Source organism: Perissodus microlepis, chromosome 15 (genome assembly GCF_051167445.1).
Source record: "Perissodus microlepis isolate ML-2025 ecotype Zambia chromosome 15, ASM5116744v1, whole genome shotgun sequence".
In the NCBI taxonomy this organism is placed as follows: domain Eukaryota; kingdom Metazoa; phylum Chordata; class Actinopteri; order Cichliformes; family Cichlidae; genus Perissodus; species Perissodus microlepis.
In genome coordinates this window covers 4,026,445-4,053,714 of record NC_140475.1, presented here as the reverse complement: position 1 = coordinate 4,053,714, position 27,270 = coordinate 4,026,445, and the positions used below count along the sequence as shown (strand labels likewise).

The 27,270-nt window shown below is 43.6% G+C and overlaps 1 protein-coding gene across 5 annotated transcripts in view; it reads left to right on the top strand.

The window, feature by feature from the left end:
* The window catches only part of klhl29 (kelch-like family member 29), a 254,720-nt gene that overhangs the window by 76,079 nt on the left and 151,371 nt on the right, over positions 1-27,270 (top strand). For all 5 annotated transcript variants that reach the window (XM_084953380.1, XM_084953381.1, XM_084953377.1 and 2 more), the window contains one exon: positions 11,018-11,329. In XM_084953380.1, coding sequence (XP_084809506.1) covers positions 11,057-11,329 — 273 coding nt within the window. In that variant the 5' untranslated portion in view covers positions 11,018-11,056. The remainder of the gene's footprint in view (positions 1-11,017; positions 11,330-27,270) is intronic.

Below are 27,270 nucleotides of genomic sequence, written 5' to 3'. Positions count from 1 at the left end.
AGGTTTACCTGTTTCATCTGGTTTAAAGCCAGAGAAATCACAAATTGGTGACTTTTTTAGTGCTGTCTGCTTTAACGTGCTGTCATCACGACTAACGCGATTAACAATGAACCCATCTGGAACGCAGACTGAGTCAAAATCCCTAAAATGTCTCTGTCAACGCATTTTGGGCAGTTTATCCAAGGTTTGTTCATTGAGCACGTTAAAAATTTTAATCGTGTTAACCATGATGACTGCGTTAATGCTGACGGCCTTAATTTTTGGGGGAAATTAGTTCGTCCATGTTTGGACTTCTTCTGTGTTGTAAACGCGCAAATCAGTCCGTGCATGATTACATTGCTCCACCCATCAAAAAGTCTGCGCATGCGCGAATAAGCCTCCCATCATTGATTATTGGACTGACGATTGTCGGTTGGAAAATTTTTACATATCGCCCAACCCTGTTAGACACACATATTGGATCCCGACTGTCCATGAATGGTGTTCTAAATCAGTGATATATATATATATATATGGATGGCAGTTATTTGTCCTCCTCTTTGGTGTAAAAACACTGCTTAAGATGAAAATGTATTAGTGTGGATGGAGCCTCAGTGTCTGCTTCTCCACTTCTGAACAGTACACCACGTTCTCACCAGGGAGCTGGATGGTACAACCACATTGTTAATGTCATCTAGGGTGGAAAGCAAGCCAGCATAACAGCAGAGCATCAATCAGCCAAAGAACCTGGGCTTGAATTTCTGGAAATCACCAAAAAGAGAAAAAACTAAATGACTACAGTTCAGCAGGGACGGGTCCAAGTAAGGACGGAATTCAGTGTTCGGTGTAATTTGGGAAGTTGTAGAACAGTATGTCACGTTCAGTGGCTCATGGACAGCATTTGCTGGAGGCAGTGTTAGTTATTCATTTTCTCTTTCCGCAGACAGTCTGTGGATTCAACCCAGTGGGTTTCCCTGTCATAAACAACCACTGTCCGTGCCATCAGGGACTAAAGTTTTAAGAAGGAAAATGGTGGCTGTGTAAGATGTCATTTCCTGCTCGTTGCCTCTAGAAAAGAAGCTTAACGAGAACAATTTAACGAAGGCTTTTTAATGAATTTCCTTTAAGGAATAGTACGTTCTGGTGGCATTTGTTGGATTTTTGTCTGTAGTATTACAGTAACGTGTAGTAACTGACATGCACAGCAACAGTATTAATCTTTTTTTATTTCTTTATGATTTGCTCTTCAGCGTTTAGATGCTCTGCGTTTACGGGATCAACCACCTGGAGGGGGTCACTGGAACACAACTTGTTCAAGGAAACGCCGCTTGTGCACGAGGAGGATCAAACCCGAGGCCCTCCACTCTGAGGATGACCTCGGTTACCGCTTAGCCACGCAAAAGTCAATAACGCGCGCTCGTGTAAGCGATGGGAAGAGCGAAATATGGAGCCATTGATGCTTCACGGCGGGGTCAAGATAGTATCCAGCCCCGAAGCATCTGTATGGTAATGATGGGAAGAGTAAAATCGAAAACGCGAGGCGTCGCCATGGCGACAGAGGTGATGTCATGATCCCAGCTGCCGGCGAACTCTCTGTAGCTGAGGGTGCAGCCGCATATCCGTGGGGCCAGTCGGCTTACAAACTACTCCATTGTAAATCATTGTCACTGGAGCCACTCCTCTCGCTCTCCTCCACATTGTCTCCTATCTCTTGCTCTCGTTTAATTCTCTTGGCCTCTTTTTTCACTCTCTTATTGCTGGCCTGTCTCTCTTATTGATGTCTATATCTCTTGATCTCCCCTCCTTGGCCATGCAGTCTAAGCTGGTGGTGTTGAAAGAGATGGATGCTCACTGCCCTCAGTAATCTCCGCAGCAGCCATTTAGATAATTAAGTCACTGTTCCTTCACTTGGCTCTCCGTGTCCCGCTTCCAAAGCTGACCTACACACTCGCACACACAGACACACAAAATCACACGCATGTTACAGTAGCTCCAGTAATGCCGCAGCCTAAAGACCGCGCGTGTGTTTATGTGTGTAAATGCACGCGTAGCCGTGTGCGGCGTCAGCCGGGAGAGCTGTTTGTTTTGATGGCGTTGTTGGTTTTTGTTTAGAGAACAGAGAAACACGAGAAAAGGATGCGACGGGGAGAGAGAACAGGCGACAGCTGCCACGGGCCACAGAGGATACACCCGGAACGCGCACACAAATACAAACACAGCGCGTGATTGGCGTCTGGAAATTCACCGCTCCCGCACCAAGTAGAAAAAACAAAACAGAAAAAACAGCACGTAGGAAGGAAGCGTGCACGCTTACCTCAGAGTTTTTCTCCAGCTCCGTGTCTTGCTGTTGTGATAATGTGGCGTTTTGTTGAAAGTCAGTGTTTTAATTAACTGAGCGCCGGCGCGCAGTTGTGGAGGTAGCAGCTTTCTCTCTGTTCCTTGGGCTAATCATCACGCCCGGGCCGCTGACAGTCATACACCGTTGGGGTGTTTCTAACTCAAGTCGGCTGCAATATTTCCGCGGTCGTCCCTGCACGTGCACGCTTTTGGACAGAAGAGCAACTCTCGTGCTGTTTTCATCATGCACAAGCAAAAAACACACCCCCTGTGCTCAGACCTCAGCAAACAAGCAGCTTAGAAAACCTTGCATCACACAAAACACACACATGCATTGCACACGCGCTCATGCAGCTCTTTTTTTTTTCTTTCCACGTCGCTAGAAACTTTTACTTATTAATGCTCTGCTAAAAGAATTGTGCTGATGCACACGGAGAGGGTAATTTGCTGTCAGTGGTGTCGGCATATGCAATATTTCTTAATCTCAAGAAAAAATAACCCTTGGCCCCCACGTCCTTTTTATTTCTCTTCTCTATGTCTGCCTAATGCACCTGATCCCAATTTTTTTTTTATCCGCCTTGAATGATTTGGCCTTTGCTTGCATGCTTTATCAAACAGGAGATGATCAGAAAGTGTCTGTCTCAGACAAAATGAGGCAGTGTGTGCATGTCACCCACCAGTATTTCATCCATCAAGGTGTCAGATTAATATACAAAGTGCCATCTCTCACTATCGTCTCTGAACCTGCGTGGAAATCCTAATAGGCAGATGAGATAAGGAAATGTGAGGTGCTGGATTCAGATTAGTTCCCGGTCTTGCTCGGAGTGACTGGTGATTACCTCGTGGTTTGGGTTTATTTTCCTGCCACAGACTGTAGCGGCAGCTGTTTAAGTAACACCCGGCCTATATGCCTCTAATTTGCTCAAACCGAAGCTATTTTTGGTTTCTATGATGCTTAAGCTGGTGGGTTCTGTTATGAGAAGCCCTGCAATTTTTTTTTCTTTTTTATGATGTGCTGCTGCCTGTGTGGTGTCTCTGGATTCCACTCAGACCACTAATGAGGTGTGCGAACAGTAGCAAAGTACTAATTCCCCTCAAACCACTGGGATTAATTCAACCTACTAATGCTAAGAATCAATCCGAACAATAGGCTTGTAGGTTTCCACTGTAGCTACATTTGTCTTTTCCTCTCATTTCTAAAGATGGCCCTTTCCTCACCTCTCTCTACATCCCCCCATAACTCACCTCCACACTTACAATGTTCAAGCACATGAAATACACACTCAACCTAATTGTTCCTTTCCTGTGTTTGCCTTTCCTCTGGGTTCTGCTCTGTTGTTCCAGCGGTTTTTTTTCCACCTCTTCTCCTGGAACATCAATTAGATTTTCTCCTGTTCGCGTCCTTAAGAAGTAAAGCTAAAAATACCCAGGAAGCCCTCTTTCTTTCCCGGCAATTCAGTTTGCTTCATCAAGGTGGGAAAAAAGACAAAAAAATGCTGGAAAGAAAAATTCTCCCCCACCAAGAACGTATTAACTCTCTCCCATCCAATTTAGGTTCTAGCACATTGCCTAATTAATAAGGCTTGTGCGGGAATGCTTTTATAGGCAGGTGTGTGTGTAATGGCAGCGAAACATCCAATTTAAGACAGCGCTGTATCTTCATCATCAGGCGTGACTCATCATCTGGGACAGACTCTAGCTGTGAAGGAGAATTTTAAAGGCCCGAGACTCTGGCTCGCTGCGCTTCGGGCTATTCCTGTACCAACAGTCTCTCCCATTATTTAAATATCAGGGTGAATACATCCGTCGTACTGGAGGGACTGTCAGCACATTTCTGATTGCTGTGTATGTGGCGTGTGTGTGCACCTGCGGTAGTTACTCTATACTCCGTGCGTGTCTCCCACAGGGCCGCTCATTTACAGCAATATCTTGTCCTCATAAAGTTACAGCATGCCATCTATCCCCAGCCCTCGTTTGTACCATCCAGCCTCGCTGATGGACGGGCCGATCATTAGCGCAGCCTCGTGAGTCTAGCACGTGGCTGTTTGTGCGCGAGCATGGTGAAAGCTGGGCTGTCACTGGGTCAATAGAAATAAACACTACTACAGATTGGAAACGGAGCCCTCACTCTTGGGGAGTATCTGTAGCAGGAGGAACTGCTGGGTGGTATTAAACACAGGGCAGAATGTGCTAGCAAAGCAAACATCACACCCCAGAACAGACGTATGACACACCACCCGCCCCACTCCACCCTGATCCCCATCCTTAACACCCTTCTCTCTATTTCAGGCTGCGTGTCGCGCTCGCACACACTCACAAGCGCACGCACGCTTTACTGCTGTTATATCTCGTTTGCTCGCTCTCTCTCTCTCACACTGTCTGGCTGTCTCTCCGTCGTCGCTGCGTTCTGTCCATCTGTTACGCTGCCTCTTTCCTCACGTCTATCTGTGGCTCCCCGCTCATTCCCACATGGCTTTGTTAACGCAGTTCTGTCACGCGCACCCCAACATGCTGTGTGCCGCCTCGGAGTGACAGATGCTGCTCTAAAGGGTGTGTGTCTCACATTCCCAACCTGCCAGACAACTTTTTTTTTTGTTTCCCCCCCAAACCGTTGCTGCTTAAGTATCTAAAGTTGTCGTAAACTCCTCGTTTCGCAGGGGAATCTAATCTGATCTCTGTATCTGTTGCGCGTACATGTGGAGCTGGCTGAAATTTGGGTTCTGATTCATCAATATTTCTTTTATTGCCTCTTTTTTTTGCGGGGGAAAGTAGCGCCCAGCCACCAACATACTGCGCTTCCACTGCAGCTGACAGCCTTACACTCAACGATGTGACAACACAACGGAGAATCCGAGTCAGTCAGCTCATTAGGCTCGATTGCTGACATAGTAATCGTGTTACTTTTTCGAGTCCCTTTGCTCACGCTGGAAACCAAAGCATTTTTGTTGCTATTTGGGCTTCCAGAGGATTAGTAATTGTACTCATTTTTTGTTTTTTTTCTCATCTTACAGAGGAGATCATCAGCTGTTTTTAGTCAGAAAACAGCATTTGGCGTGGGAAACTCTGATACCCTCAGGTTAGATTATTAACATGCTGACAGGATTGCAGGAGCTGAAGAGCCTCATTAATTGCTGTAGGGTATGACTGAAGTGCTGTCATTATATCTTATGAACTTTAAAAAATAAAAGCCCTTAGATTGACTTTAAACACGTGAGCCTCGCAGCGAAGGTTATCAGCCCTCCTCTTGAATCGGCGTCACCTCGTCCAGAGTTTGACAGTGACTTCATTGGATGTGAAAGAAAATGGGCAAATCTTCATTGGCACCACCTCCCCGGAGCGGAGCGGTGCAGAGCCGAGTGTCATTGGAGATGTGATGCATTCAAGTGTTTATCTGGTCTGGCAGAGTCCACAGGTGTGTTGGGTGTTGGTTTCCACGAGGACCTCTGAGAGCGACATTCCTTCTCGTACTTAACCTAAAAAAAAAAGACAAAACACACACAGAGCACGCACTCTCTCAGGCTCGAGCCAACATGGGCTCGCACGCACACGCAGACTTTAAAGCAGTGGCAGAAACGTAGCCGTGGAGGGAATTTAAGTCTCTGTAATTAGTCGCTTAAATCCTTCTGTTCACCGAGGACCATAAATGTAGTGGGATTTGTCTTGGTGACACTCGTTCTGCGGGGATCTGTTGCCAGCCTCCAGTTCCACAGTACATACTGACATGCATAGTGCCAGGATGACAGGAATTCACTTAGAGGATTGTGCAGATATTGAAATGTAGAGCCAAGAATCTGAAAATGCCACTTGGGTGAGTGATAGAATGGGAAGCATGGTAATGTGAGAGTCTCCTCTAGAAAACAACAGAAGCGTTTGTCGTGTGTATGAGGTGCTCGATGATGCTAAGCTGGATGTTTGCGTTCGCTATCTAAAGTAAGAAAGGAAATGTGGAGCACGCAGACCTCTGATTAGGAGCCGTGATGTTATATGAGACATGAGAAAATAGCAGCTTTGCATACTGTTTATACAAAACGGAGCTAACCCTTTAATTGCTCTGCACTTGTTCTGTTGTGCAGAAGCCCCCTCATGAGCAATGCTGTCAATCATGAAGAACTGCATTCGTTTCATAGTGACTAATTCTTTTCTGTATCCCGAGTTCTACATTTAACCTTTTCTAATTAATCAACTCGCAGGCGCTGTTGCTTCATTGTGTTTTTCATTCTCTTGTGCCTTTACACAGACATATTAAACAGCCCACTGAAATGAGAAATGATAGTCTTCATCGCGCCCCTCACCAGGAGAGTGACCCCTGACCCAAGTGCCAGATATCACAAAACTTCAGTAAACTGAGCCATCTTTGTTACAGCTTGGCCCTCTTGCAGCTCTACATATGACCTATATGCTAAAAAAAAATAATGGTAAATAAAAATAAAATAAAACCAAAAGTTATTCACATCTGCAAAAGTTGAATTTGAGCTTTTCATGCTTTGAATTAACAGGTTATAGCAGTTAAAAAAGTTGCATCACGAGCACGAGACGGGAACCTTCACTGCGTCTAACCTGGACCACTTTTCTGCAAACCCTTTGATGCAGGCATGCAGAAACTACGTCGCTGCACTGTTAACTTTTCAAAATAATGAGCATGTTGAAAGATCGTTACATTGAGTATTTTCAGTCATTTTAACATCAAAATGCACATGCAAAAAATCACATTAGTACAGCTGTTTATAACATGGTTTTAAATTTGTTTGAATTGTGTTTATATCAAAACATTAATTATAACACTGCCTTGGATTGGACTGCAAGGACCTCTGACTGCCGCTTCTACAATGCACCAAACCTTACAGCCCCTCTTGTAGCTCTTTCAGGCTAGCTCCAACCAGGCCCCTGCCCCAGGGCCCATCAACCCTGCCCTGGGTACGGTTGTGTCTCTTGAGTTTTTATTTCCTCATAAGGGTTTTCTGTGTAGAGCTACTCTATATCAAAAGGAGCCAATTTAGGTGGTTTGGGCATCTGACTAGCATGGTGGGCATGTTCCCAGGGCAGATCCAGGACAAACTGGAAAGATTACATCTCTGGCCTGGGAATGTCTCTGGAAGAGAGGAAGGAGGTGGTCGGGGGGTTGGCAAGTTCTGGCAGTCTGTGGTTAGACTGCTGCCTCCACAACAGATCCAGTAAGCAACAGAGGACGGATGGATACTTGAATTAGTACAAATGTTCTTACAGAAGTTATTTTGACTTTGTCATCAGTTTGTTTTCACCTTATTTAAAATACGGAATTCAGTGGATAACCTTACATTCTCATCATGTCACTCATTTTTACCCATTTTTTGATTTGACATTCATATGATTTGAAAACTGTGAAATACTTGAGCTATTTTATGTGTTTAAAACCTTAACCCTTCACCCTGAAGTGCATGTCTTGGTTCCTCAGCCTTGGCTACAAATAACTCAGTGCCAGATCAAAATATTCCATCAGACAAACTATTTTTTGCATTTCTCTTAACAGGACTAATTTTGAAAAAACAAACATTTTTTATTGAAATGGGCACTGGATAATCCCCACAGCGCTCCAGAAGGTATTTGAATAACTTTGTTCATGTTTTGAATTTTAGCCGTTAGTGATAAATAGAAGACGGCAAAGGAGGCGACTTTGCTTGTTTCATTCCTCTATCCTGTGCTGTGTGGTGCTACCCTAGTGAGGTTTGTTCCACAGAGCTTGCTTGTGTGAGCACATGCAAACTTGCTCAATGCCTTTTCTTTAATCAAATGGATTGATTTGTTCTCAAGTGCACCGATGTCCTAAGAGGTTTACAGGGAGACAAAACACACTCTGTTTTCCAGTGAATCACCGTCTAGACTAGATAGCACAGTGGATGCACAATAGCATGTCTTCTCTTCACATCTAAAACGCGCTGATAAAAAGAAATTGTGAAAGCAAATGCACTCTTGCCCTCAATTCTGACTTTTGTGGAGATAATGTCCCTTTTTTTCTGCTTTTTCTTCCACTGTTTTCATGTGGAGGAATTTTTCTAACTGCCCTCTTATTTCTTTGCTGAGGTGTGGAGCTCGGGAGATAAGAGAATATTACCTGGCTCTAACTCTGCCATTGTTCCACTGGCCTAGAATCTTGTTAGTCTCTCTGTACATATTTTTAGAGATAATTCGAGCTTATTCTATTGGAAAATTTGAGGTTATTAAAAGGGGTTACTATGGAGAAGGAGTAAGGTTATTGCAGAGAGAGTGAGAAGAGAGCGTGAGAGAGTCGTCCCGAAGCGTTCGGTTGCTCCGTCTGACTCTGTCGCCACGGATCAGCTTGCTGTGTTTGCACAGAGTAGACCTTGTATTAGAGAGGGGAATGAAATGAACTGAGGATTGAGAGAGGTGGGTGTATATATAACATAAGAAAATACAGACGATAAAAACACAAAGGAAGAAAGAGAGAATTGTAGTGGATAAATAAATGGATGGTCACAGCAGCTAAAGTTACAGTAGGGCAGGTGCTCCCACCGCAGGCTGCTTGGTGTATCGCTTCCATCAAAGCTTTGTAGAGAACCTTTCATTTGCAGCTTCCTCGTAGACTCTTATACTGCACGGCTGGGCTTAAACACATTCAGTTGTAGTATATGCTGCTTTTGTACACTAGCGCGCACACACAGAGATATTCACAGAGAAGCCGGCATTTCAAGGCGTTCCCTCCTCTGTGAGGCTAAGAAGCAGCATGACAGACCCCAGCGTGCAGAATACAGACTTATCATCCGCTGTCATTCTCTCCTTGCAGACCAGGGGATTTTGCATGGGGCTCGCTGAACCTGGTGTGAGCTTGTTATATATTTATTTCATCTGTTATCAAGGGCTTTGAGAAGCATAACGTGCCTTTGGTGAGGTTGAGTACAATGCACTAGAAACCCATCAGTGATGGATTTCACTGCTCAGATCCCGTACCACTTTGATTTATGACATAATAGAAGAGTGATACGCTGCTCCTGCTGCACAATAGCGCCGTGCTCCATTCTGATGTAATTCCAGCTCACTGTCACCTCTTAGCCTATCGCAGCTAGGGATGGGTATCGTTTAGGTTTTATCCGATACCAGTACCAAACCAGTACTTTTGAAACGGTGCCGGTGCTTAAACGGTGCTCGAACCGGTGCTTAAAGAATGGAGAACACAAAATTGGTCCAAAAACCTCTCATGTTCAGCTGTTTTTTTGTAAAAAGATAACAATGTTAGCCTTTTCTGCAGCTATGGGGCATATATGGTATCACTCTTAGGTGGAAGCAGTGCTTAATCAATGGAAAAAACACAAACTTTGTCCAAAAACCTCTCATGTTTAGCTGTTTCCCTCTTTTTCTTTAGTCATTTCAGCCTTTTTGGCCAGGGTGAAGGGTGTATCTGCCATCAAACAAGAAGACAGCCGCATGTAACTACGACTGTGTTTGCTAGTTCACCTTACATGCATTAATTTAATAACGTGGTTAGCCTACTCAACGTAAATTACACACGAACAACATTAAGCGACTCACGCAGAGAAGAACGGCTGCTGCTGCCATCATCATCCGTCACCCTGCTACACTGGCAGGGCTAGGGGCCAGGACTCTCCTCTTCGGGTTTTTGGGGGATGTTGCTAACTCCGGGTCAGATAACAGGCAACCCACGCGCAGTAGATGTGCACAGTGTGAGGTCTCGCAGCAAGCTATCAAATACGGCGCATTTCTCGGCTTTTAACAAAATGCTATACATCGCCAGGTGTTTCGTCAGATTCGAGGTGTTACCTCCTTTGCACAGTATCAGCTTAAAGCACTTGTTGCAGGCTGCTGAGTTTGCATCTTTTGCTGTGAAGTACAGCCAGACTTTGACCGCTTAGCTTTGGGCATTTTTAATCTGTAGCTCTGCTCTAAAAGAACGTATGTACCTGGCCCGCCTACTATCCTCGCAAAGGTAAAATGATTGGCTGGAATCCAAAGTGTATGACATCTCAGGAAACAAAAAAGCACCGAAATGTGCGCTGCTTTTCGGTCTGGTTACTACCGTTTATGTCACCGGATACCGGTACCCATCCCTAATCGCAGTCTGCTGTGCTTGAAAAAGGGAGAACCCTCCAATGCACTTCAAGGACAATCTGATTGAATTAACCAGCCATTAGATGTATGAGATGAGCTGTAATTGGGGTGTGGGGGGTGACGCGGGTATTTATCTATTTAGATGAATGAGTTTTGACCGCAAGGTCGTGTTACTGCTCACGCCGCCCTCAGGACAACTTGAACTGAGCGTGTACCTGCTTGCGTCTGGCTCAGCCATTTTGTTTGAACCTGTCGTCGCCGTGCCTAGACGCCTCGCATAACACATTTGGCTCCTTATGGTTTGGCACTGATGGTGTTTTTTATAGAGCTGCTCAGCGGCGCTCATTTCTCTCGCTCTTGTCGCAGCCCTCGTTAATGACTGGGAGAATAGGAATTAGAGGCAACAAATGAACCGCAGTGTATTCGCGTCAGTCAGGTGCGCTGGGAGCAGATGCTGTGAGCATTTACACCTTCATGTCAACATGTTTTCTCCTTGATTTACTGACTGACTGTTTCACTCGTTACGTGTCGCTCTGTTCTTTGTTTTTTCCCAGAAACTTTTATTCTATTCGTGTCTGTATCGCTCGCTGCCGCTTGCACTTCGTGGTTGAAATGACCTTTACCCTCTTCCCGTTTCACGCAGGCCTGCCCCTGTTGTTCCCTCTGAGAGGAAGAGGAAGTGATGTCACGCCACCACCATCGCTTTGAGAGGGACTACCGGGCACCCTGGGAGCGGAGAGACATCCGTCCTTCTGGCCTCCACAATGGAGGAGCCAATCATAGCTGTGCCTCTGCCGTTGTCAACGGCAACAACCGTCCGGGGCTCCTTCCCCTCCCAGTCATCCCCTCCCTTCTTCCAACTCCAGTTACAGTTGCCGTGACAACATCGAGCAGCGACTTAGTGGTCAAGCGAGGCATCTCGGCAGCAGGATCGGTGGCTCCGGCATCAGCCAAGGTAAGAGGCTCATCCAAATGGATGCTGGGACACCTGCTTCCCTCTGACTCCTCTTGGACAGCTCTCGATATCTTTTACTGCTCTGTCAGGCTTTCTTTCCTCTCACTGTGTCAACTTTTCAATCTGTGATGACCCCCCAACTGGATGTAATATCTAACTTTTTCCATGCTTTTGAGACTCTTCTGCTTTCTTCTCTCGCTCTGTGTGTCTTCCAGTTCTTCCCTCCCACTTTTTTTCCCAAACATTTCTGCACTGGCACGCCTGTCTTCATGGTTCAGCTGTCTCAGCTCCTCAAACCCCCTCTGTTGTTTCTCTCTGCAGCCTCTTTTGCTCTTTACCTTTATCCCTCACTCCAGTTTTGCTGCTCTCTCTGCACATTCTTGCCAAACCATTTTCCTTCCATCTTCATTTTCTCTCTCTGCCAAATTGCTGGCTTGTCCTGCTTTTGCCTCCTTTGTCATTTTTTTCTTACATTATTTAAATGATCTCTGATAGCTGACTCAGATGGGTTCTGCTTTCAGGTGATGATTTGTAGTGTGCTAGAAACAAGCAAACAAAGGGAGCCATATTATTATATACCATATCAGCATATATTGATCTTGTAGGTCATTGATTTCCCAGTGTCCCAGGCGATATTTCTGCATTAACCAGTAGGAAAGATTTAGCTTAGTTGTTACAAATAATAAATGAATTAAGTGGACCCGAACAGGTTTGCACAGAAGCATTAACGGATAATTAAAATTAATGTACGAGCAGTACAAAGCAGCATCTAAAAAGAATGCATAAATATATATTTTGTTAGTTACTTTAATATATTGTATAGATAACCAAATTAATTTTTTTGCAAAAATTATAACTGATAGTTCACACAGTAGTCAGCAAAATTAGTAAAAGGTAATTTTTTTTGGCTCGCAGTTGAATTGCTAGGTACCATCATGGATTAACAATTAATATTGTTAGCCAAATATAATAGATACACACCTGTTATGGTAGTCAGGTAAAAATATGAACATAAAGTTGTGTTAAGAGTTTTTTTTAAGAATTTTCAAATCTCATGTTTTAGTACTGAAGAAGCCTCTCTGATCAGAGGTGGGACATCTTAGTAAATTTCCTAGTTAACAATATGTGTTAAAAGCTGAAATTGTTAGCTGTTACCTATCTAGCAGTTAAATTGCTATCCACAATATGCATTAACAGCAGTTAACAACAGAAATTGTTAGCCAGCTAGCTAAACAGCTAATGTGGCTATAAAGCAATGTTGTGAATATAACACTGTAAATTATTTTGAAAAAGTATGACTAGCAATTATATTGCTAGATAACAGTATGGGTTAACAGATGAAATTGTTGTCTAACTAACCAATTAATAAACAGTTGAAATGGTGTAGACAGGTGATGTAAAAGTGAGGCTAGCAGTTAAACTGTTAGCAAACAGTATGGAGCGGTTAGCGTGTATCAAAAAAGTAGCCTAGCATGCCAGAGTGTTAGCTAAATATTAGGGGTGCAACGACACTCGTATCGATTTTGAACCGTTCGATACAGTGCTTTCGGTTGGGTATGCATATGTATCGAACAATACGAAATTTTTAATTTATTTTATCAACTTTTCTTCTGACGATGCTGTCTGTGTTGAGAACTCAGTGGATCTGCGCTCGACTACTCCGCCTAGGCTGCACTGTCGAGCGCAGATCCACTGAGCGCAGCACAAGCTAGCAAGACAGAAGCTAAGCTCGTTGCAACATGGCAAATTGAACCTCCCCCACCCTCATTCAGATCTGGCATTTGGAACTATTTTGGTCTTCATGTGAAGTATGACCCTGAAGGTAAGCACGTCATGGACAAAAGTAAAACAGTATGTCAGATGTGCCACGCAATGCTCAATTACATGGGTGGGAACTACTGCCAGTTTGCTCGTTAACGTGTTGACGCCGTCCAGCCCCACGCACGGGCGATCCGCGGCCGTATTGTGGCATTAACCTCATTTCAGATTAACGCTGACAACACAAGTGGGAACACAATGCATATGACTGCACATTTAGCCGACACCATCCTAGTGCAAAGACAAGTGGAAGCAGACAAAAACAACAAGCACGCATGCTACAAACTTTACCCGAGTCATTTACCGTTAGCACATGATTCTCCTTATGGGGACCTGATATGTTTAATATGCTGCTGAGAAGATACCCCAGAAGAAGCGTATAGTATAGCTTTTATTTTGGAAAGAGACATTTCTCTGTAATAAACTCTCTTTTCCAAAGATGAGTGATTTCTCGATCAGATAGATTTATTTTTTCTTACTTTGTTGTTTCAGCAACATTAAATTTAAAAACTGTACTTTTGAGTTAAAATATATATTTATAATTTTAATAAATGACAAATTAAAAAAGCATGAACATTTTTTTGTATCGAAAAAATATCGAACCGTGACACCAAAGTATCAAACCGAACCGTGAATTTTGTGTATCGTTGCACCCCTACTAAATATATTAAGTAAATTGGCCAATAAGCATATTAAATAAGTGGATCTTAAGGGAAGTAAGTAAAAAATATCCAGCTAATAGTTAACTAAAAATTGTGGAGAAATATTTAGCTGAAATGAAATTCATTAGAACGAGTGTTGAAGACAAAGGAGGAGTTCAAGTGTAACAAGGCTGTTGAGGTAGATCAGAAGCAAAAGATGGTGAACCGCCGTCAAAGATTAAAAGCAATCTCTTCTCGCTCCATTGTGACCATGATATTTAATCCAAACTGTATTATAAAGCTATTTTTTTAAGGCCTCAAGTGACTTAGGTGCATTCATTCCTGATTTGATTATACGTTGTATTTGTGTTTAGAAAATAACTGCAGCTTGAAAGTGTCTTGAGTGGTATAGTCAAGAGCTGTACAGTTTGTGTTTTCCACCCCTTCGTCTTGGGATTTGCTAGCAAGCTGGCTGTCAGCAACGTGTGAAGAGAGAGGCCTTTACCAAAAAGGAGTTAGACATTTTAGCCTCTCCCCAGCCTCCGCTTCCATGGATACCATTCATCTTCTCTCTACATTCCTCCTCACTGTCAGATCATTTTCTTTAACTTGGACTTCTTGGTCTCTTGCTCTTGGTGGAATCTGCTCTGTAAGAGCAGAGGTAAACAATGCTCTGGTAATTTAGCCCACAAGTGCACATCATTAGATTCCCCGCTGAATACACTGACCACAGACGCAGTGAATCTGCTTTGGCACCGCATCGGCCCTTCCTTTTGTGCAGCTGAATAATTACATACATTCAGACAAAGTCTCGCCAACTCCCACCATGGCCGTTGTCATCATTCAATGGCTGCCATAGCAATTAACTACTTTGCATTGCATCTGAGTGCACACTTGTTTAAACATACAGCGTATGGGGGAGTGCGTGCACGAGTGTGAGCGTGTGCGCGCACAGCAACAACTGTGTGGTTATTTCCCAAGATGGCAATCTTATTCAGGGATTTACTTTGCTTTGTTTTGCTCCTGACAGTCCTTTGTAATGTAGGCAGTAGAGACCAGCACAGTTTAGAAATGGAAATACATAGTCTGGGTTCTGCTTTAATAGTGGCCTACAAAAGATACCAGAAGCCTTAAGAACTGGCCAACACTGTGGGAGCCTGTCTCTCTATCTTCTTCCTGGCTGCATACTGTCCTCACTTGATCTCTGTCATCTTTGATCAAAGCTGTTGGCGGTCACAAAGAGTCTGATGGACGGCTGTAGCTCGCTCTCCACGGGACCCGTGTCCCTGCTCTGTCCACATATACACTAAAAAGCTAGTGGACTATATTGATTTCCACTGGTCCGATGTACATGTGCACGTGTATATGTGCAGGTGTACATATGCGTGTAGGGTAAATGCTGACATTCGAAAAGGGCCATCTGGCTGCATTGTCCATGTGAAGCTAACCACATGGAACAATGAACCGTTGCTAATCTAGACCTATGCTTTGTTATCCCTTTAATTATTTTTTTTAACTTAATTTAACATACATTTTGTGCTGCTGTCACAGATGTTGAATTGGATGTAATTATCAAACAGAGCCATTGTGTCTCCGGCTGATGAACAGTATCGTGAATGTCAGGGAAAAGCTCAGTTTCACTCAGCATGCTAGTCGTTTTTCCAAAGCATTTTTTCCTTAGAATATCAATGAGAGTCAATTTACTAGGTAATAACTAAACAGACATCGTAGCATCCGAGCAGGTCGAGGCAAGAGCTGAGGCCTGGTGCCTGTCAGGAATATTACTGTAGGCTCACACAGCAAGGCCAAATTCCATAAAACTTGGTGGAGAGGTGGAGCATGGGTAAAGGAAGTACTCGTCAGATTTTGGTGCAAATTCTGAACGCTTGCCTTAAACTAGCAAAAAGGTGCAATGGCCTTGGTGGAGGTTGTGCTCCGACTTTGTGTTATTTACTCATCATTTAAAAAACAGCACCTTTTCTGACATATCTGTGGACGGGTATATGTGTGCCACCAGTACAACCAATGTTTTCTTAAAGCCAACTGCATATTAAAAGAGGGACATCTAATATTTGGTTACATGGGGATCAAAGGAGTATGTGTACATGTCCTAAATCATTTAGTGTGTGATGCTCAGTTCTGGATGAGACTTCCTTGCTTCACTATTCTGTTTAATTGAACGTAATTGCATCGAAGTTGCGGAGCGCTTGAAGTTCCAACCAGAACATATTAGCTGGACAAGCCGTCTGAGCTAAACCCTTGCATAAGGGACATCCTTAAAAGGCACATGCTGTGCCGTTTTATTAATCTCATCTTTTACATTGCGTTAAGTCACACGCTGAACTGAAATACTATCGTCCAGCTGCTTTTGCCTGGGGACAATTCAGCAATGCTTATGCAAACAGCATAGTCGCACGTCCTCACTATTGACATAAAAAGAGAGAGGTGACATTACTTTTCACAGTTTATAAAGCTTGAAGACACATCGCTGGCTTCAATAATGAGTTAAAAAGAGTTTCACACTTCTTCTGTGTGATCCACATAAGGGGTGTGCTTTTAAAAATGTGTAGATGGATGGATTTGTATATGTGTAAATGCTTTAATGCTGCGGCTAAACGTTTGCACATTCATGTTACAACCTGTTATTAAGGTTAGTGAGGATTTTATAGACTTTATATGTGCACTAAAGCTGGAATTTTTTATCTCCTAATACATTACTCTTCCCACAGATAGGCTGCTGAAACATATGGATTTTGCTGCATGGACTAATCCCTTACTGTGAAATTTTTAATCCATCCTCCCCTGATATTTAACAGTAGTGGTAGCTGGAATTTCTTCACCAGCCCTCGTATAACCCAAATGCAGCAGACACAACTAGTACAGCAAGAGCATGGTGATAAACTGAACGATTCATTGGCAGAGCACCGATGATGTTGGATAAGATGGACAAGATGACCGCTGTTTTGCGGTCTGTCTGGGGTCCACTTTTATAAATTTTAAATGTGTCCAAAATCAGAAAAAAAATCCAAAACAAAGAAAAAAATGTCTGTCATTATTCATGTTGTCGTTTTAAACATCGTTATCATCCCAGAGTCTCACATCAGTACAGCCTTTATATCGATCAAGGGACCGCCAAAAATACATCATTTGCTTGAAGGTTTATGTTGATGGACGGCATCACTGGCATTTTGATTTCGCTCTGTTTACATCTCATTCGTTTCTCTGTTGAAAATGTTTCTTGATGAGATTTTGGTTTCTGATCTTTCGAGCAGTCTCGAACCGTGATTGCTATTTGTTTAGCCTGTAGCCATCTCATTAGTTTAATGTTGTTGCACTCAGTAGGTAAGTAATCTTGTGTTATTCTGGTCAGATAGCTGTTGTAGGAAGGTGCAAAACGCGGGGAGTCTCTAGCTAAAGTCCAATATGAATTTTTTAAAGACATTCTGTGGAGGTTATGCTTTGTATTTTGTAGCGTCTCAAAAAACAAGTCTAAAAAATCTGGGTAGCAGCGATTTTCAGTAAATAGAAGACGTATAGTTTGGTATCAGCCAACAGTTTGAGCTTGAACTTGATATTTGCATTAAAAGTGTTGCTTCAGCAATGACTTGATCCAAGATAAGCATCTCAAAGGGGGGAAAAAAACCCAAAAAAACCAAAAGCAAAACAAAAAACCCTCGAAGCGCTGACAGCAATAATCAATAGAGCTTCTCTTAAAACAAAATTACACATTGTATCTCGCTGGTCATTGATTTCAGCCAGGTCAGGTAGCCAGTGGATTGAAGCAGACCCCATACTGTGACCAACACAACACTGAACCGCGGGTGTCATGCCCTCACCCTGACACAATCAAAAAAGAAGAAGAAAATAAAGGACGCTTGCAAAAAGCACGTTTCTTCAGAGAGTCTTTTCTATTTCTGCATCCCCCCCCCCAGCTAATATAGTGATAGATGTTCTGGTCAGCGTTGAGGCATTAAAAAAAACTACCAGTATGACACGACCGGGGCATCACCTTTGTAGTGCATTAGCAGCGGCTTAGCTTAGCTTTTATTCTTATTATCTCGCAGAGCCTTAATATCTGCGTAAAGAAACACTCCATGTGAATGTCACCGCAGTGTCAGGAGCCTTGTAATGAATAGACTGGAAGAGCGAAAAATTATTGAATCTCTACCGAGGTTGAGGCTAAAGGGGGGTGAGGGCGGGGTGGGGGGTCCTTTGAAAAATGGGATAACTTTGTGACGAGTCGCTGTGAAATGTATTGAATATGAGATGATTAAAGTTTAAGTAGGCACACACTGGGGAAGCGGGATGAGAGCGCCGGAACGGAGACGGGAGGAGAGGGAGGGAGGCGGGGTGAGGCGCTAGGTGAGGGTTGCTTTTGAATTAGCTCGAGCTAGTGGAGGAAACCACAATTGTTCTGTCAAACACTGCGATGCAACTCCATCATCGAGATAAGATGAAACTTTACATTTTACAAAGCGAGGCAGACTCACCATGGGGTCGCGCCGAAAACGCTGCTCGCTTTTTACGAGGGAAGCTGAGAACACTGATCATCGCAGCGAGAAAAAAACGATCGCTTCACAGCTTGAAGGGATGTCATCCAGCGTGCCTTTATGCTGATGGACATAAACTGACGGTGCAGATAATTCAGCGAGATAGTTTACAAGAGCTGGTTAAGAATAGTAAAAAGAAAAAAAGAATATCACGTGGTTCTTTTTTTTTTTTATCATCCCTGACATTTTGACTTGCATTAAGAGTCAAAATATATTCTCCAAACTCTCCCTAAATACTAAATAGCGCGAGCTTTCTAAGGCACCTTTATCTTTCTCTTTGAGCTGCAGCAAGGTAAACAAGCTGCCTGGATGTGATTTATTAGCTTTCTACTGTACGTGTTGCCATCCCATCGCAGACTTGCTGCGTGCCATTTTCATTCACAGCGAAAATGTCACCAAAATCAAGCTTTTAAAAGACAATTCCTCCTGAAGTAGAGCTGACTGATTGATGAGAAACCCTTTATTTCAGCACGGCAGCTTTCATTTATTATCTATATGGCATCATGTAAAATCCGAAGGCGTTTTCACAGGTGAGTCAAGAGTCCCTTTATGTGACGTTCAGCGTTTGAACACTTATTCAATTTTAAATATGTGGAGCCAGAGGTCTGTTTCACTCTTTCTTTTCCACCCTTCCTTCTTCTTCTCTTCTTTGTAAGTGGTTAAGTGGTGCATGTGTCGGAGGATATTTTAGCGCTAAAAGTCAGCTTGTCTAACAAAGAGCTGAGCCGAACCTGTCTGCTCTTTTTCCGCCTTGTCCATCTGGTGGAGGTGTCAGTTTGGATAAAGACAGCCCTTCGGCGGGTGCGTATGCAGAAAATCCGCCCTCGAGCGCGCTATTAAAAACGCCACTTTCTTTTTGCTTCTTCTGATTGGATTTTTTTTTCTCCTTCTCATCACTGGAAAATAAGAGTTTGAATTCCTGGCACATACAAGCGAGGAAAACATTCAAAGCTTGCCGATGCGTACACCTGATGTTAATTGGTCTGACAGTTAATGAGCTAAGACTTCCTACTTCAGTCTTTTACTTTCCATTACTCAGGCATTGATTCTTTTTTTTTGTGTGTGCGTGTAATCGCAAACATCATCGGGGTGTTTGTGGACAAACAAATGTGCTGTCACCCATCTACGACAGAGGCACTAAGAAACGGCGGGCCTCAAGGGAGCAGTGGGAGGATTAGGCAGTGATCTTCCTTCACATGATACAGGGAAACTTTTGAGTGTTAATGAGATGCAGCGATCGTGTGTTTACCTGGAGCAACGGCGCTGGGGTCTGGACGTCTCTGCGCCATGTGGGAAGAATTAAAGCTTCCCGCTTTGAATCAGACCACGCTACGCTGCCATGATTGCTAATCAAGGACAGAGATACACAGACAGCCAGACAGATGGACGGACAGACACAGAGAGAGAGTCAGAGACAGACAGAGAGACAGGTGAACTCCTCAGTCATGAGGACTGCATACTGTCAAACTGTCAGAGGGAAAAAGGCATTGTAAAAAAGGAACTGTCAAACCCGTATTTTTCTTTCTTTCTTTTCTTTTTTGTCCGGTATTCACATTTTAAATCGGACGGATTGTGAATGGGAGTCATGAATCCGATGACAGATTTATCAGAAATCTCTCGCCCTCATCGCAAAGTTAGGACAACGTCATCTTTCGCTGTCCAAAAAAAATATTGATAGCTGTCTTGATTTAGGGAGGAAAGGTTGGTAAAAGAAAAGAAAGAAAAATTCACATAAAAACGAAACAGCGGGCAGATGTGGGAGGATAACGAAGCAACAGGTCAAAGGACAGGTGAAGGAAAGTGTTATCTTAGTCTGTCTCGTCACTCTCCCGGTGACAGGAGTGTCCCGCGGGCTTCATCTAACCCACATCTTTTTTCATGAGTGCTCCCGTGTCTGTCTATCCTGTCCACAGACCCACAGAGGTAGGATCCCAGCTGACCTTTTGTCTCGACAATGTAGCGCTGCAATTATCCATCCAGCTCTTCCCCTGTAACGATTCTGCAGCCCGGCCAAGTCTTCCCTCTCTCTGTCTTTTTCTGCTTTCGGTGCACGTGTTGGATTTGGACGCCTTTGGGAAAAGAAAAATAAAACAGACCGAGATGAGCTATTGTTCAAAGAAATCCACGGATACCCCAAAATAGGAGACCTTTGTGGGTAGGGGGGCTGGCTCTGCGGTGTGTCTGTAACTGGTTACAGTGGGCTTTACAAAAAGATTCTGCATGCACGGCTCTGGCATTAGAAGAGAAGATTGTCCAGTAGGGGCCTGCTCTTCTCCTTTTTTCTGTTGTGTTTTTATGTGTGTGTGCATATATGTGTGGGTGGAAATGGAAAAGCAGCCTTCTCAACACACCGGCTGTCTTATGAGTCTGGCTCCAAACTGGCGGCCTGATGGCTCAATCTAATAAGCAGTCATTGGATATCAGATTTGAATCTCTCTCTGCTGTGTGAAAGACGAGACACAAGTCTCTTCTCTATTTATGTCACAATGACTATGCAATATGAGGGTGTTATATTGAAAGGGTTTGAGGAGTGTGTTGTCATCCAATACTGTACATCTGCTCTCCCACCAGTACATGGAGATCATTGTCCCTCCGGTCTTTGGCTGAGGAGAAACTGGCACGGTGAGCATCACTAGACAAATAAAGGTGTGTTTACGAAGAGCGGATTTGTCTCGGAGGCTCTCGTTGGCGTTAGTTTGTCTCCTGTGCTCGTATTTGTTGGGGAAATTAGTAGCTTATGCTACCCTCTGCAGTTGCATGATTTGATGACAGCAACAAAGGCCTAGAAATCCCGGGCTTTTTTTTCCTCTTCTTTTTCATCTTGCTCCATCACACCTCTATTACTTTTTCGATCTAATTCGTCGGCCCATCTCTGCGCTTCCCCCTCCTGTCCACCACCCCTTTTGCGACTTCAAACAACTTCTTGTCTTTGTTGAGGCATAGATCCCCACTCCTGCGTCAGCAATGCCACCCTCTGAGCGCGCTTGTGTGAAATTGGATTGCTGATCCGTTGGTTTTGAGTGGCAGAGATGTAATACGGGATAGCGGCAACCGCATGCTCTGATACAGAGACAGCTGTTACAGGACACCGAGGGATCACAGACGACGCTTGACTCCCGGTCCTCATCTCTTCAAGACTGTAAATGCTCTCAGTAAATCTCATGACAACATAAAGGAAAATGGCGCTGAACAACAAACAGAAACACACAAGGCTGTGGTCAGGCACGTCACGCTGCCCAGCGTGTTCAAGGCTGTCAGATTTGCCCGATTCGCTTAAGTGTCAAGAGGTCACCGTTGATCCCTGGGCAATTTGAAGTGGCTGTCGTCTTAGATTTGCCATTATCATTTGTCATCGCTGCCAACGCTGCGTGTCACCGCTCCTCTTCCTCACCACAGGTTGAGAGGTCTGAGTCAAAGGGAAAAGTTATTCTTCACACAAATGTATCTTGCGATTATCACACACTCGGACTCCTTTGGCCTGAAAGGTAAAAGGTTTGCACTCTTTATCAGCTTGAATTCATGTCACTGGCGGGAGCATTTGTTTTACCCCCAAGGCAAAAAAATGGTATAAAAGCAAGTGCAGCTACTTCTCAAAACCACTCTTGCAGCATAGCCTGTCTTCGACATCCCTCCATTTTTCTCCAGTTGTGTTTTAAACACTTATTTTGCTGCAAAGTATGGCTCAATCCACAGCGCTCACTCTTAGCTCTTATCCTCCTCGTAACTCAGAAACAAGGTTGCTTATTTTTTTTGTGCTGGCTGCAATAACTTGATTCAAAGTATATCATATTCTGAAAACTGCTCCGAGTGTAGGATAAAGCCGCAGCCACGCAATATCCACCCGAGGGCTGAAAAGCTCCCCCAAAATAATTGAGCTGGCTAAAAATATCAGTTTACTAAGTCAGAGGATTTTTGTTGTTGTTGTTTGTATATTCTGAAAGAGAACTATGTCTAAGTTGTTGTTACAAAGGTAAAGTTGGTAGATGTTGCTAGTACTGGGTGGGCCCCTTTTGCCTTCAGAACTGCCTTAATTCTTCATGTAACAGATCCAGCAGGTACTGGGGCGATCGTGGCTCAAGAGTTGGGAGTTCGCCTTGTAATCGGAAGGTTGCTGGTTCGAGCCCCGGCTCAGACAGTCTCGGTCGTTGTGTCCTTGGGCGAGACACTACACCCGTTGCCTACTGGTGGTGGTCAGAGGGCCCGGTGGCGCCAGTGTCCGGCAGCCTCGCCTCTGTCAGTGCACCCCAGGGTGGCTGTGGCTACAATGTAGCTGCCATCACCAGTGTGTGAATGTGTGCGTGAATGGGTGGATGACTGGATGTGTAAAGCGCTTTGGGGTCCTTAGGGACTAGTAAAAGCGCTATATAAATACAGGCCATTTACCATTTACTGGAAACCTTCAGAGATTTTGGTCCATGACATGATAGCGTAACACAGCTGTACATCCTTGATGAGAATCTTCCATCTCACCATCCCAAAGCAGCTCTGTTGGATTGAGATTTTCCCAGCCAAATCATTGAATTCGGGTGTTCCAGTTGCTTCCATGGCCACAGGTGTATAAAATCGAGCACCTAGGCATGGAGACTGTACACACATCTGTGAAAGAATGGGTCGCTCTCAGGAGCTCAGTGAATTTGAGCATGGTACCATGATAGGATGCCACCTGTGCAACAAGTCCAGTCGTGAAATTTCCCTGCTGCTAAATATTCAACAGCCAACTGTTAGTGGTTGGAAGCGATTATGAACAGCAGCAACTCAGCCATGATGTGGTGGGACACATAAAATAACCGAGCAGCTTCAGCAGTTGTTGAGGTGTATGGTGTCAGAGGTCAGCAACTTTCTGCAGAGTCGATCCCTACAGATCTCCAAACTTCATGTGGCCTTCAGAATAGGTGTTGTGGAAAAATACAACAGAATAAAACCAGTACCGGTACCAGAAAAAAGATTTATTCACAACACATGGGAAAAGACCCAGGGAAACAGAGTTAACGATAAAAAACCCCTGAAAACCATAAATTTCACACCTGAACCTAAGCTCTCGCGGCCCGGTACCAAACGACTCATGGACCGGTACCAGTCCGTGGCCCAGGGGTTGGGGACCGCTGGCGTAGAGAGCTTCATGGAATGAGTTTCCATATCCAAGCAGCTGCAATCCAGTCTTGCATCACCACACCCAATGCAAAACGTTATGGCGATTATGGCGTGGGGTTTTTTTGGAGTTGGGCTTGCCCCTTACTTTGCGGAAACAGTTTGGGGATGGCCCCTTCCTGTTCCGACATGACTATTTAGCAGTGCTCAAAGCAAGGCCCATAAACACATGGATGCGCAGGGATGGTGTGGAAGAACTTGACTGGCCTGCACAGAGTCCTGACCTCAACCTGACAAAACACCTTTTGGATGAATTGGAGTGGAGACTGCAAGCCAGGCCTTCGCATCCATCATCAGCGTTTGACCTCACAAATGTACTTCTGGAGGAATGGTCAAAAAGTCCCAGAAACACAGTCTTGTGGAAAGCTTTCCTAGCAGAGTTGAAGCCTTTATCGCTGCAAAGGGTGGGCAGATATATGAGCAACATGGATTAATGATGGGATATTACTCAATTTCATATCCACGTGAAGGCAGATGAGCAAATAATTTTGGCAATATAGTGTAGTTATGACTTTAGTTGTACTAAAACGCTCCAACCACTTCAAAGCATTCATTATTTAGATGTGTCCTCATGAAATCAGCAGCAGCAGAGAATTTTTTTAGCAGGCCCCACTAATGACAGCATCATCTTTACCTCTCATACACTCGTACAACTTTTTGTTTTGATTTGGCAACACTTCTAACTTGTGTTTTAACAGTTATTAGGGAATGGGTGTCTTTGGTGGAGTACGTCATGTTGTGAATCCCTAAAGAAGCATTAGCAGAATGCTAGCATTTAATGGGTTGTGCAAGAAAAAGTGGTGAGATGTCAGATAGCAGTGTTTCATTTCGGTTGTGGCACATCATCTGTACTGTTTTCGTGAGAACTAGGGCGTTTTTTGTGTCTAGAAGCATGTGTAAATAGTCATTTTAGCCTTTTATGTAACAGAGAATTGTTCACCGAGTGTTATCTCATGAGCACCCCCCACTGCGCCCTCGGCTGAATCGCAGCCAATTTCTGTACAGTGGAATTAATAGGAGGTATAAAGACTCCCCTACATTGCTGACATTACGCATAGCTGTCTGAATTATCCACATTTCACTATAACACAAGATGAATACTGTGAAATTGCTTTAGTTTAACCTCATCAGCAGGACAAAAAAAATGCTTGCTTCTTTGTCTGATGCCTCCTATCTTATTGCCTGCATCACTTCTACTACGGGCTCTTCTTTAGAGAACAGCTTTTCGATAACTCGTAAAAAGAACAAGACTCGCTTCTGTCACTTGTTTGTACCGCAGACGTCTTTTATCTGTTTTTCTGTTTTTTTCTTTTTTTTTTTGTATTATATGGTTGTGACAGAGGCAGCTTTATAAAGTGAGTGGAATCACATGAAGTGTTTTTTCTCCCCGTGTGGGTGGGACCTAATTGTGCTCTGTCTCTGTGCTTATGCAAGTTTTAAATGAGCACTTTCATCTCCCACTTAAACAAGTTCAGTATTTAAAAAGGAATTTATAGAAAAATGAGTTGTAATTGATATTGTCCGCATTCGGTTGTTTACGGCAAATTTTAGATAATAGCTTTTACAAAGCAGCAGTCAGATGTCTGGAGACGCTAAAGCCCCTCTCTTCAGTTCAAGGCTGCCATTCATTCATCTATGTAATTGAGCACATCATCGAATGAGTGGATCAGCACTCTAGCCCTTCATACCCGCACTTAGTACCCAAATTTCCTTTCAAGTGTTAAATGAACCCCCCGCTGATCCTCGCTGATTGTATGTCATTTGGATTTTGTCTGGTGGCAATAAAACCTCATCTGCCAGCATCGTTCTCCTTCCTCAATGGCCACTCCTTTCTCTTTGTCTGTCCTGTTCCACAATTGCGGAATAAAGAGAGGTGGCATTTAAAAAGGTCCACATGTGGAGGGGTTGACATTCAAAGTACTGCCACCTTAAGGTTAACTCCATGCGAAAGGTGATAGTGAATGCAGGCTTTTAAAGCATCAGTCATGTCGTGGAATATCAGATATCAGTGAGGAGGCAGACGGAGTAGTGTTTAAGATGCACAGGTAAACAATACAACCTCTCTTTGGCATGTCTGGCACTTCACTCAGATCCATCTCACCTGTGGTATTAAGGCCTGATGTGCTCTTAGCGTCAGTTACATGCTGCAGAAGACAATGAGGGATTTTTGTCTTTGTGTTTTGCTGCCAAGGCTATATTTGTGTAAATGCATATGGCTTCAAAAGAAGTAGTTATGGACAATTGCCCTCAGATGCAGCCCGAGGCTGAAACTTGACTCCTGGTAGAAACATTTACTTTTTTCATTCCTATTTGAAAAGGCTAGACTAAAAGTGTTTGTACTTTCTATGGCTGTAAATAGACACTGACAGGCTTTGCTTTGAAAATTCCTTGCTTGAGTTATTGCAGTTTTCAGCTGGGTGCACAAAGGAGACAATAAGCGTAAGGCTTAAGAGAGGTCCTGAAAATACTTTGAAAAAGAAAAATCACTAGCCAATTGGCCGTGCTCTTCTCACTCACTGAGCTGATATCTGGAAAGGATCTTAGGCGTTTTGTTTAGCTTTAATGTTTCTATTGAAGAACACAAGGTGCATGGAACGGGAGAAGGAATTTTGCTATTGACTCCGAGCGGCTCTGGGGATGGGAGCATCTGTCGCGCAGCCCAGCACTTTGATTCAGACTGACACATCTCCACGTTCCCTAAAGTTTTCTGTAATGCAACCGCAAAGCTGACATTTTTGGTTTACGTCTCAGCAAATGCTGTGTTAAAGCTCGGTAGAGATCTGTTTCAACTGATACATCATAATGAGGTATTATGTTCTGATTCTGAACTCTTCATCACGCCGCATTGTCTAAAGTTTGAGTTTGTCTGATACTGTAAAGTTGTTATTGACCTTTTCTTTAGCTTTGTATTTAGATATCATTAACAAATGCTATTTTAGTTATGTTACAGATACAACACTATAAAAAGGTATTTGCCATTTCTGTTTTTTTTTCCTGGTAATGAGTATTTCACTGCGCTGTAGAGGAAATTTGTCCCACTCTTTTTAGCAGAATTGTTTAAATTCAGACATTTTGGAGGGTTTTCTACCAGGAATGGTGTAAAAAATTTAAATCTGGTTTAAGTCTTGACTTTGACTAGGCCAATGCAAAGCCTTTGACTTCCTGGTGTTTTTCAAGACATGGTCTTGCTGCGCAACCCAAGTGCACTTGAGCTTTAGGGATAATTCAGGGCAGAATTCATAGTTTCATCAGTTACGACCAGTCAGTCAACATCCCAAGAAATTTGCAGTACCACCACCATCTTTGACTGTTGGTATGATGTTCTTTGTATGAAATCCGCTGTTAATTTTATGTCAAATGTAAAAGGACTCAAAATTCCCCAAAAGTGGAACTTTTGTCTCATCAGTCCACTGAATATTTTCCCAAAAGTCTTGTGGATTAAGATGCTTTTGGCAAGTGTGAGCAACCCTTGGTGATCTTTTTGGTCAGCAGTGGTTTTCACCTTGGACTCTCTCAAGGTAAAAGTTGTTCTGGGTTCTTTTCTGACCTCCTGGATGAGTTGTCGATTTTCTCTTGGAGTAATTTTAGTAGGCCGGGCACTCCTGGGAAGGTTCACCGCTGTTCCTAGTTTTTGTGGATAATGACTCTCATCATTGTTCACTGGAGAACCAACGGCTTAGAAATGACTTTGAAACTCTTTTCAGACCGATAGATATCAGTGATTTTGTTCCTCAGCTTGTTTCTTGAAATCTTGTTGCCTGTTCTACTTTGTCAGTTTTTGACA